At 49.3% G+C, this 12252-nt stretch overlaps 1 protein-coding gene across 3 annotated transcripts in view; it reads left to right on the forward strand.

Moving 5' to 3' along the window:
- DVL3 (dishevelled segment polarity protein 3) overlaps positions 1 to 12252 on the forward strand; it is a 53564-nt gene that overhangs the window by 35955 nt on the left and 5357 nt on the right. For 2 of the 3 annotated variants that reach the window (XM_081190210.1, XM_081190211.1), the window contains exons 5-14: positions 57 to 192; positions 1484 to 1577; positions 1772 to 1841; positions 2882 to 3021; positions 5482 to 5558; positions 6240 to 6307; positions 7772 to 7921; positions 9725 to 9856; positions 10586 to 10753; positions 11366 to 11578. In XM_081190210.1, coding sequence (XP_081046336.1) covers positions 57 to 192; positions 1484 to 1577; positions 1772 to 1841; positions 2882 to 3021; positions 5482 to 5558; positions 6240 to 6307; positions 7772 to 7921; positions 9725 to 9856; positions 10586 to 10753; positions 11366 to 11578 — 1248 coding nt within the window. Of the gene's footprint in view, positions 1 to 56; positions 193 to 1483; positions 1578 to 1771; positions 1842 to 2881; positions 3022 to 5481; positions 5559 to 6239; positions 6308 to 7604; positions 7656 to 7771; positions 7922 to 9724; positions 9857 to 10585; positions 10754 to 11365; positions 11579 to 12252 lie in introns of all 3 variants that reach the window. The other variant, XM_081190212.1, reaches the window with a different exon arrangement.

Consider the following 12252-nt stretch of genomic DNA (forward strand, 5'->3'; position numbering starts at 1 on the left):
CCTTCTCTTCTGAATGGTTCCCCTTGGCCGTTGACCCTCTCCTCCTTTTACTCCAGCCCCCAGGGTGAACGGGACAGCCAAGGCAGAACGGCGGCGGGAACTAGGGGGTTATGAAAGCTCCTCCACCCTCATGAGCAGTGAACTCGAAACCACCAGCTTCTTCGACTCAGATGAAGATGATTCTACAAGCAGGTGAAGGGATATTCATGGCTTGGGAGAAAGTGACCTGCTATGACTGGAGTCTGGTGAAGGATCCCAAATAAAAACTCCTCAGTTCCTCTTTCCAATCTAAGGCGTCTCCCTTGACTCGCCCCAGTCATTTCTTCCTCCAGATTCTAGTCTCCCTGGAACAGTTGCAGAAGCAAAGAACTGATTTGAGTTCCAGAGATTTGGCCTTTCTTCACATTGTGGCAGTCAGCCAGGGTTTGCAAAAGTGTGTGGACTTGCCAGGGACCTGACCCTGACTCTCTTGAATGTACGCGTAGGAGACACTTTGTTCAACTGTGCTTGTCTTATTTGCACACACTGCAGTATTTACCTGTGCATCGTTTTTCTTCTAAAGAACCATCGCATCAGTATTTGTCTGGAGTTTGGTAGACTGAGTGCAGGATATCTTTCATCTTCCAATTGCTCACATTGCCAAGCTGGTTTAGGAAGTTGTCCCTCTGTCCTGAACATTGTTCTGCCACAGTTAGGTACAGCTGCAACTAGAAACAGACTGTTGAGTGATGTGAACATCTCCCCCGCCCCCGAAATGCTCTGTAGGTATGTTTTGCTCACCACCGGCTTTTGTTAGAAAGTTGCCCACCAAACATGTTCAAAGGAGGACAGTGTGTATTCCAGTTCCTCCCCAGTTCCCTTAACACCAGGAATGGGATACCTATGATCCAGATGTTGTTGGGACACCCAACGCCCGTCTGCTCCAGTCAGTGGTCAGGGAAGATGGGAGTTGTAGTCCAACAACACAGGCTCCCCCTCCCTGCTTTATGCAAGAAGCAATAAATGAAACTTTTTAATGGTTCGCCAGGTTCCCCATGGAGTCATATTTCTCCCACAGTGTAAATCAGTCTTTGCCGAACTGGTGGCCCCCAGATGTTTTGAACGACAACTTCCATCAGCCACGGCTGTGCTTGCAGAGGCTGATGGGAATTGTGGTCCAAATCTGAAGGGCAACATGTTGGCAAAGCCTGGCACAGAGCGCCTCTGCAGCATGTGGCCTAGCCTGTTCTAATCTCTTGGAACACATTTTTGTGATGGATCTGTTCATTTGCTGCTTTGTTTTTGTGTGTGCTTGGGGACAAGAAGTGGATGGAAGAGGAGGTCCTCTCTTGTGCAAGGGATTGGCCAAGGTGCCTCCCTGACATCTTCTAATTATGTTCCTAGTTACCCAGAGGGGTGGGGGTTTTTTTGCCTCCTTGCTCCCTTTTTCTGTGGTTTTCCTGGTGGCCAGCTTGTGAGCCTTGCCTTTGCCTCCATACTGTAGGTTCAGCAGCTCAACAGAGCAGAGTAGCGCCTCCCGGCTGATGAGAAGGCACAAGCGACGCAGGCGGAAGCAGAAAGTACCACGCATTGAACGGGTGAGATGCCTGGGAGGGTGTCTGGGAGTAGCGGAAGTGCTGCAAGTGACCTCACGAGTGGTTGGGCACAATTTAAAAATTAAGGGGAAAAGGGAGAGAACCTCTGAGGGCATTGTTACCCCAGCCTCTCCACAGGTCTTGTAAGTGGCATGTAGGTTACGTTTTGGGTCTCATCCTCTTCCTTTCTGTTGTAGTCCTCATCCTTCAGCAGCATCACAGATTCTACCATGTCGTTGAACATTATCACAGTTACCCTCAACATGGGTGAGTACAGGTAGTTGCTTGAAGCCATTTGGCCCACATAACCCAGACTAGGATGGCGGGAAGGAAGTGGGCAAACGGATATTTTGCATCTCAGGCCTGATTGCTGAAGAGCAAACTACAGTCCTACTTTGGATCCCAAACACCGAACGTTCTGGCTCCTGAATGCTGCAAACCCGGAAGTGAGTGTTCCAGTTTGCGAACGTTCTTTGGAACCCGAACATCTGACACGGCTTCCAATTGGCCGCAGGAGCTTCCTGTAACCAATTGGAAGCTGCACCTTGGTTTCTGAACATTTTGGAAGTCTAATAGACTTCTGGAACGGATCTCATTTGACTTCCGAGGTACCACTGTGCTGGATTTCTTCTACCATAGACAAAATGTTATTTCATAGTGTAATGTTAAATGGCCTGTGCCATTTATTTATTTTTTACTAAGTGCTACATGTTTATATCATTTTCCATTTGTCCACAGTCTCTAGTATGTGCTACCACACAGGTAATGCCTATCTCTGTGTGTTCCCCTCCTTTCCCCCCTTTTTCTTTTTCTTTTTAAAAAAAGCAGTTTCCTTTTTTGCTTACCAATAAAACAAGATGATTTAGATTTGGTCATCCAATTCCCCCCCCCCCCCAACATTTTCAGCCTGTCTCTATTTTCTGTTGTCTAAAAATACCTCAACACTACAAACAACACAAGCAACAAGATGACCAGTATACTAGATAGCCCTGCAATTCTTATTGCATAATATACATAATTTGGTACAACAAAAACAAAATAGTGTTTTTGGTTTTGGTCTTGTTGTACCAAATTATGTATATTATACAATAAGAATGTCTTATTTGCACACACAAAACTACACAGGCAGTAGTTTGCAACACAGGGGTTTGTTGTTCTGTCTAAAAATACCTAACAGGCATTCCTTGTAGCTAGTTAATGGCCTGACTAGATTAATGAAATGCTGGCCATTGGTTGTGAGCTGTTCTAACTGCACAGATATCTCCCCTTCGGGTCCCTTCCAACTCTATGATTCTATGTTTGTACAGAGAAGTACAACTTCCTGGGCATCTCCATCGTCGGGCAGAGCAACGAGCGTGGTGACGGCGGCATCTATATTGGCTCCATCATGAAGGGAGGGGCTGTGGCAGCCGATGGAAGAATTGAGCCCGGAGACATGCTGCTGCAGGTGCTTTTTAATTTTTTAAAAATGTCCAAGAGGCCTTAGTTTCATGCTATACTCACAATACGCAAAGCTCAATGCGATGCGACGCGCAAAGGACTGGGGAGGAGCAAAGCAGCCACAGGTTTCTGTCCAGGAGCCCACATAGTTGAACACTGAGCCTAGGGTTTGGCTGAGCATGACGTGAGAACCAGGCCTCTTTCTACAGAATCTGTTATCCTGTGATCACGACAGAGATTTCAGTTATGGCTCAGTTGGAAGAGCATGAGACTCTTAATCCCAGGGTTGTGGGTTCAAGTCACACGTTGGGCAAAAGGGGGTTGGGCTTAGATGATCCTCCTGGTCCCTTCCAACTCTACAATTCTGTGATTCTATACCAGAGAGTGTACTTGCTATCTGTGGAAGTTTGAGTTCACATCTCCTAGAGAAGCGCAGGACAGAGATAAAATCAGGATGGCTTATTTGGAATGTCTTGTTTGTGTAAATGATGTGGTTCTTATCTCAAGGGAACCCTGGGGCCATTATAAACCCTCTGGGCTGTGTACCTAAGGCTTTGAAAGCTTAAAACCTGCCTGTTACTAGGCAAGAACTGTCAGATCTAGGAAAGCGGCCATAGGTGGGGGGCAGAGCACACACTTTGCGTATCCATAGCATTTGTTTAAAACATCTTTAGTCAGCCCTTCACTGACAAGGAACCCCAGGGCAGAGAACAACAAAGCAATTAGTATTCTGCAGTACAAACACTAGAGCCGATAATACATCAACGCAACCATACCCCACAAATGCTTGGGTGAAAAATATCTTCAGGTGGTGGCAGAAACTGCTAGGTGATTTCTGTTTCAGATAGAGAGTTTTCTATCTCAGAGGAATTGGCACCAGGGGACCACTACTGAGATAACTGCATAGCAGATCTCAAATGCCCGCAGCACTGCCGGGAAAGTCTGCCCTGCTGATCTTAATGCAGAGGCAGTTTCATATATATGAGCAGATTTTTCAAGTATTTAGGCCCCATGTTCTGTAGGGCTTCATAAATCACCCCTAGCCCCTTGAATTTTGCCCAAACAGCATATTCTGAGCAAATGGAAATCTTTCAGGGTAGGCGTTCCATGCCCCCAATGGGTTAAGCCACTTAGAAGCCTAGCTGTCACATTCTGCACTCGCTGCAGCTTCTGGATCTTCATCAAGGGTAGCACCCCCCCCCCCAGCACATTATAATAGTCCAGCTGGGAAGTCACCACTTCATTGGTCACTGTAATCAGACACTCCCTGTCCAGGAACTGCTTTACCTGATGAACCAGCCATAGCTGACAGAAGGTGCTCCATGCTAGCCATCTCATTGTCCAAGGAAAGGGCAACCCCACTTGGAACAGGCCAGCAATCTACTTCTCAGATCTGATAATAGCCCATGCACAGCTCCTCTGTCTAGTTTGGTTTCAGTTTTGTGACCCTCCTCCAGTCCACCACTGTGTTTAGGCATTGTTCCAAGACGTGTACAGCTTCATCTATTCAGATGGGAAGGAGAAACATGGCTGGGTGCCACTTTGCTCCGTGATGCTAAATAGCATGAGGGATACAATGGAACCTTGCAAATCCCCGCAGCACAAAGTGTGCCACAAGGTTGAGCAATAGCTCCCTTCTGAAACTGGCCCTGCAGGTAGTTGTGGAACTGCCAGATCACTGTAGGCTTCCTAACCCACGGAGCTGGTCCAGGAAGATGCCTTGGTCAATGGCATCTAAAGCCACCAAGAGATCAGGAGAAGCAACAGTCACACTCCTGCTGTCGCGCTCCTCCCCTCAGTCAGGGGAGCCAAGGCTGTTTCAGCCTGAAGCACAGGACTGAACCCAGACTGGAAAGGGTCAAGGCAATCAGTTTCTTAGAAGACTATCAGATGTGGAGCAGCCACTGCCCTCTCCAGCACATCTCTACCTAGAAAAGGTGGTGGGGCTGGGAAATACTTCTACCTGATGGCGACCAGATTGATCCATCTATCCCAGGGGTCAGCAGACTTACTGCACCTCGGGCTGGTGTCTCCAGCGCCAATCGTGCAGTGGGCTGGAGGGCGGGGGAGCGCGTGCCCATACGTGTGTGCACACACGCTATTTCCGGCGCACGTCCGGGTCAGAGGAGCATTGTAAATAGCTTGTGCACATGTGCACGGGCCTCCTCTGACCTGGGTGTGCACTGGAAATAACTTGCATATGCGCAAATAACGCTTGCACATGTGCACAAACTATTTCCAGTGCTTCGGAAGTGGGCAGCCGCGCAGCGCAGTGCCGGTAAGAGCGGGCGGCAGCAGTGGGGGTCGCTGTGGGCTGGATAAATGAGTCCCTTGGGCCTTATCCAGCCCGCAGGCCTTAGTTTGGGGATCCCTGATCTATCCCAGTACTGCTGTTGGGCATCTCCACAGGTTCATTTAAGATCCATACACTTTTGTGGGGCTCTTACATTTCCATCTTTCTCTGCAGGTGAATGACATCAATTTTGAAAACATGAGCAACGACGACGCTGTGCGAGTGCTGAGGGAGATTGTGCACAAGCCGGGGTAGGTCGCCTTTTCTCCCCCTGCAGCTCCAAGGCACCTCACTCTCCAAACCTACCACTGTTCTTGGGAGTGTGGGCTTGGTGGCGTCTGGTAATGCAGGGCTGGTGCTCAGTTTCTAGCAGTGCCCCCTGGTGCCCTGCAGAAGATCCATGGCCATCTTGGACTGCAGACTGTTCCAAGTGGGCCTAGAGGACAGTTAAGTCCCGCAGATCAGTAAAAATAAAAATTTTCAAGGAAAGATAGCCCAAGGTTTACAGTTTCATTGTGTGCGAGCAAAAGACAAAGATAGTGGCACCAGCCTTCATCTTTTCTAGTTGCTGCATTTGGGTTTGGTGGCAGTGGAATTCTGTTTAGGCAAAAGGACAGCCTCTCTGGCCCCTGACATTTTGTTTTCCCCTTTTATATTATGTTATTTACTTTGATACAGCAGGAAGGGGAACACAAAGTGTCAGGGGGCCAGTGTTCAAAGCAAGCGAGAACTTCTCACATGTTTCCCTGTCTTTTTCCATCATAATACCCCAGTACTGAGCTTTAGGGATGTAAAACTCACCCACTCTGTTTATAGGGGAAGATTTATTCTTGTTTCTTCTGCATGTCTAGACGTGTGTATGTGGGTGGCTTTTCTGCGAACTGAGCTGACCAGATCTGGTAGCAGTGACAGCCATTGTGTTTCTCTTCCAGGCCCATCACTCTGACTGTTGCCAAGTGCTGGGATCCCAGCCCCAGGGGCTGCTTCTCGCTACCCAGGAGTAAGTAGTTTTTGCTTCATTTCTTAGTTTGCTTAGTAGTGTGCATGAGGACTGGTATTCTATAGAACCAACAGTTAATATCGTGTCTCTCCCCTTCCATATTGCCTTGTTGCAGGATGCAAGTGGCCAAGGGAGTTGCATGTTTGAATGCTCCTTTACTGGGATAGAGTAGGGGCTCCTTGTACCCAAATAGCGTATGGGAGAGAAAGCTAGGCCAAAGCTCTTCACCCTGCTAGTTTTACAACATAGAGGGAGATTTTATATATACATGAGACCCAGTGTGGTATAGCGGTTAGAGTGCTGGACTGGGATTTGGAGGGCCAGGGTTCAAATCCCCACTCAGCCATGAAGCACCCTGGGAGAACTGGGGTGCCAGTCGCACTGGCTCTCAGCCTAACTTACAGCACATGGTTGTTGGGAGGGCAAAACAGGGGGGGGGGGAGAAGCATGTTTGCCACCTTGAGTACCTTGGAGAAAGGTGGCATAAAAATGTAACAACAAATAAATATTTTGTAGGCGTGATCCCTTACCTGCATCAATAATAATAATAATAATAATAATAATAATAATAATAATAATAATAATACAGTGGTGCCCCGCAAGACGAATGCCTCGCAAGACGGAAAACTCGCTAGACGAAAGAGTTTTCCGTTTTGGAGGTGCTTCGCAAAACGAATCTCCTATGGGCTTGCTTCGCAAGACGACAATGTCTTGCGAGTTCCTGCTGGTTTTTCCCCCCTCCCCCCCTTTTTCTAAGCCGCTAAGCCGCTTATCAGCTGATCCGATCAGCAGATAAGCCGCTAAAAGCCTCTAATAGTGCTAATCCGCTAATCCTTCAATGGGCTTGCTTCGCAAGACGAAAAAAAACTGCTAGACAAAGAGAATCACAGAACAGATTCTTTTCGTCTTGCGAGGCACCACTGTAATGATGATGATGATGATGATGATGTATTACTTATACACAACCCATCTGGCTATCTTGGAAACACCTGACTGCTTCTTTCTGTTGAATGTATAAATTGGCCCTAAGGGTGTGACGGAGGTTTCGGACCCTTTTTTTCTGGTCCTCTGTGCTGCTCTCTCTTTCTCTGCCTCTCTCCTGCCCCTTTCCATCTCTGCCTAATCAGTCCCCTATTCCACATCACACCCAAGACGAGCTACCAAGTTAGCAGGCCAATTACCTGCATGCAGCCCATGCCCCGCATACCCTCCCCGTGCCCCCCTACCCGCCTCCGCCTAGGGGGAGCTCCCCCCCGCACCCCTCGTGTTGATCCTCCCTCTCTTCTTTCTCCCCCAGTTGCTCCCCAGCGGATCTGGGCTGGGCCAGACTCTCCATGCTCCGATCCGGGTGAGTCCCGGCTGATGCTGGGGGAGGACAGGGCTTGCTCAGAGGTGGCAGGTTTGGCGAGAGGGGATGACTCTTGAGGAGGGGGCCTCCTCACGTGCCCTGTGTGTTCCCTTTAGGTGAGCCCATCAGGCCCATTGACCCAGCAGCCTGGGTTTCCCACACCGCAGCGATGACCGGCACCTACCCAGCGTACGGTATGAGCCCATCCATGAGCACAATCACTTCCACCAGCTCCTCCATCACCAGCTCCATCCCAGAAACCGAACGTAAGTCCTCGTGCCTGTGTGTCCCCCACCCCTGCTCGGCTTCTGGTCACCTGCACGCCGTAACCTGATAGGAGCAATACATGCACAGGGGCAAAACCCAGATTTGAGGCTTGGAAAGAGGATGGTTTCCCTCAATAGATCTTGAGCTGCATGGAAAGAGGCGTTTGCTCCATCTTTTGCTAAAGCAACAGGGATGCTTTTAGAAGCTAAATATTTTAAACCAAAGATTGGAGGATGAGCAGAATGAGGGACCTGTGTGAGGCTAGGCGAAACAGAAGGCCACAGATTTCTCCACTTAGTTGCTTCTTCTAGGATAATGAGCGTTTCCTGTTTGTTTGTGTGGTCGGTGGGAGAATCAAGAGGGTTGCAAAAAGGAGGGAGGAGAACCCTGACAACTTTACAGGGCCATCTATTTTTATTTATTGTATGCATTGGTAGCATTTTTACATCCATGCCTCAAAGCGACTTACACATTGAAAATAAAAATAACAAAAGACATCACATAAACAAGTAGCAGTGTGCAGTGATTTTTCTGGTGGAGCAATATCCTTCTCAGTGAAGCAGCGTTGACTGAATTGCTTGAGATAAATGGCTATGTTTGGGGCTTAAACACTGCAGAGTCCCTTGTAAATGGATTGAAGTTAAGCAGTCGCTGGCTGAAAACCCTGAACAGTCCCAGAACAACTTCAGGGAACATGGATTATTCAGGTGGATGCAGTGCTGGCTTCCTGTTAGGCAAATGGTGAGGAAGTTGGAAGATGTGATGCTGAGCACAGGAGAACTTACCCTCTCTTCTAAAAGGGAGCTCAAGAGAGGAAAGGTGGATGTGTTAGGAATTGTGCAGCAAAGAGGTGCGTTTGGGACAGCTGCCTCATAGCGCTGGCCTCTGAGTGGGTTTTGGCCAGAGGCTATGAAGTTGGCCTGTTGAAAAGACTGGCAAGGCCTGGTGCTGCAGCTTAGTTACTGAAACTAAGCAGATGTGTACCTGATCAGGTGTTTAAGCTGCTCTGAGCTTTCTAAAAAAAGCTGTTGTTGAAGGATAAAACAGTCTGGGTAGTAATGGAGGTTGCGTGCCAGGGACTGGCAGGGCTCTGCAGAGCAGATGGAAGGTGTAGCGGGCCAGAAGCTGACCTGGGGGAAGAGGGTCATGATTTATGGGGTTTTGTGCCTTCTGCGAGGCAGCAGCCAGAGATGGGGGAGGAAGGACAGGATGTGCTAGGAGAGGAGGGAGATGTGGTGTCTGAATACCCTCCCCACTGTCCCCCAGGACTAGGAGCAGCTTGAAGAGGCAGGCACAGCTACAACTTCCGTGTCGAAGGACTCACAGGCTGTCAGATGAGGGTACTTAAGTTTGGGGCGGCCACCCATTGCGCCAGCAGTCCAGCTCGGAGCATAAGCCCGGGGAGGTGCGCTGGCTGCCTAGTCACCAGAAGTGTGTGTGTGTGTGAGTTTCGTGCACCTCTGGGGCAACTGTAAATTTGTGCTTTGTCAGTAAGGGATTAAACCACTGGCCATTTGTCCTGCTTGGGCTGGGTGTGCTCAGGGCGTTGTGGTTAGACTGCAGTTGACTGTTTCTGGGAAAAAGGCAAAGAGCAGCCCATTATGAGGCCTGCTGCTCTCTTTTTTTGCACCTTCAGTGGTTCTTAGGGGGAATCCTGACCCAAGAAGGATTGCAGAAGCTTAGGGTGTGCCTGTGATGTATTGTTCCCTTGCCCTACCCTCCTGTGTGTGGCACCTTCATGTGCTCCTCTGCCTTTCCATCCCCTCTCATCTCTGCCTCCCTTCCCTCCGTCCGACCCGCAGGTCTCGATGACTTTCACCTGTCCATCCACAGCGACATGGCCACGATTGTCAAAGCCATGGCTTCGCCAGAGTCGGGCTTGGAGGTGCGCGACCGCATGTGGCTGAAGATCACCATCCCCAATGCCTTCATTGGTAAGATGCAGGCCCTCCATAGGGCAAATGGGTGAAGGGCCACGGGAGAACCACTTGCTGTTTGCCTCTCCCAAGCAGATAACGGTCTCAAGCCCCTATTTGAGATAAGCGATGGGAGCTTCATAAGGAGGACAGGTTAGATGCGTATCACAGGGAAAACATACTAACCTGTTTGCAAGAGAAGTGTCTCTAAAAATAGGATTATACATGGCATCTGCTGCAGAATTGGAATCCTTAGAGTCTCAGCTTTCACTCTCTAGCCCTCAAGATCAGCAGAACAAAGAGGATACTTAGCATTTACACAGTGCACTTAAGTGTTTTATGTGTCCTGTAAGATGGGTCTTACTATGCCTGTTTCAGAAGTGGGGCTGGGGTGTCCTTGAGGCTTAGAGCATAATAGCTTGCCTGAATTGAGTTCACGGGTGAGAATTGAGTTCAGGGGTTAGTTCAGGGGTCAGAAACTTCTGGTTCACAACCTTCATTCTAAGCCACTGTGTTGCACCAGATTGAGCACAGAGGTTGGCAAGATGTTATTGAGCACGTCAGGTACATTGTGACTCCATCATGACTTCTGAACATCATCTTCTTTATAGCCCAGTAAGCTGGACTAAGGCAGCAAAAGAAGGCTGGAGCCAGCTTCCCTCCAAGCACCTTCCTCTCCTCAGAGCAGAACAGGTGCTGTCTGCTTCCATCCTTGCTGAGTCCCTCTTTGCTGCTGTCTCTTGGCAGGATCCGATGTGGTAGATTGGCTCTACCACCATGTAGAAGGCTTCACAGACAGGCGAGAATCCCGCAAGTATGCCAGCAACCTCCTGAAGGCCGGTTACATCCGACACACTGTCAACAAGATCACGTTCTCGGAGCAGTGCTACTACATCTTTGGCGACCTCTGCGGCAGTAAGACTCCTTCTTTGCACTGTGCAGGGGGTGGGGGAGCAAGAACAGGTAGTGGGTGGTTCTGGCAGGCTCTCAACGTGGCCATCTGTTTCCTGGGAGAGCAGAAGTAGGAGAGCCCTCAAAGCAAGTCCATGTGGCTTTACAGAATCATAGAATTGTAGAGTTGGAAGGGAACCCAAGCTCCTCTAGTCCAGCCCGCTACAACGCAGGAATCACAGCTGAAGAATCTACAACAGATAGTCACCCAAACTCTGCTTTAAAATCTGCAGTGAAGGAGAGTCCACCACCTCCCGAGGGAGTCTGCTCCACTGTCAAAACAGCTCTTATCATCAGAAAGTTCTTCCTAAAGTTCAGTCGGAGTCTCCTTTATTGCTGAACCTGACATTGTCCTTTCCCTTTTGCCCTGTATTTTGGAGTCAGACTAGTCACCTCTTCTGTGGGGATCTTTAGCTTTCAATCAAAAACTCCCCACCAGGAGATAAGCATCCTTCCATGCCGCTCTTTCCCTCTTTGCACTACAACCTGAATTTCATAGGTAAGAAATGAGGATAAGCTCACTTATGCCCTTGCTCCTGGAGTAACCTTTGCCCTTTCTCTGTCCCTATTTCACAGACATGGCCAGCCTGTCTTTGCATGACCACGATGGGTCCAGCGGCACCTCCGATCAGGACACCTTGGCTCCTTTGCCTCACCCAGGAGCTGCCCCATGGCCCATGGCCTTCCCCTACCAGTACCCGCCACCCCATCCATACAACCCCCACCCTGGATTTCCTGACCCAGGCTACAGCTATGGAGGCGGGAGCGCGGGCAGCCAGCACAGCGAAGGTAAATGTGAGCCGTGTGGGACATGGGCGGAATTCCTCCCATGCCATAAAGATCGTATCACATGCAAGCACTTGGCTTGTTAAGTCTGAACAGCTGGGCTTCCTCTTGAGGAGCAACCTCGCTTCTGCCCAGAGATAAAGGGGCCAAGTGGGTTGGGGAGGGGGGATTCGTTCCTTTGGATTGCGGGTGTTTGTTAGGGTCAAGTTCTTGTGAGTGTCCCCGAGCCTGAATTTGCTCAGTTGTGGACCTCTTTTGGCATCTCTTTGTCAAAGTCAGGAGGTTTAGTGGCTGATCACAAGGTTGTGAGATCTGCTTAGAGACCCTGTGGTTCCCAACATGGGGCACATGCCCCACGGGGGGTGGGGTTGATTTTTAAGGGGGGCAATTTGGGAATGAGTTATTAACAGTGAATGGCCTTTTAGGCTTCCTCCACATGAATAGGAGTTCACTTTTTGAATAATAAGAATATATGTCACGGCGGGGTGGGGCATGGCCCAAAAAAGGTTAGGAACCACTGGCTTAGACCTTGGGGGGGGATTTCATTTAGGGCAGAGAGATCTGCTGAAAATATTAAGAGCCTTCTCTGTAGCAGCACCCAAATGATACCCAAAGGGCCTTCTCGGTAGTGGTGCCTGCAGTTTGGAACGCCCTCCCATCAGATGTCAAGGAAATAA

This window comes from Podarcis bocagei, assembly GCF_964188305.1.
Source record: "Podarcis bocagei genome assembly, chromosome: 4".
In the NCBI taxonomy this organism is placed as follows: Eukaryota; Metazoa; Chordata; class Lepidosauria; order Squamata; family Lacertidae; genus Podarcis; species Podarcis bocagei.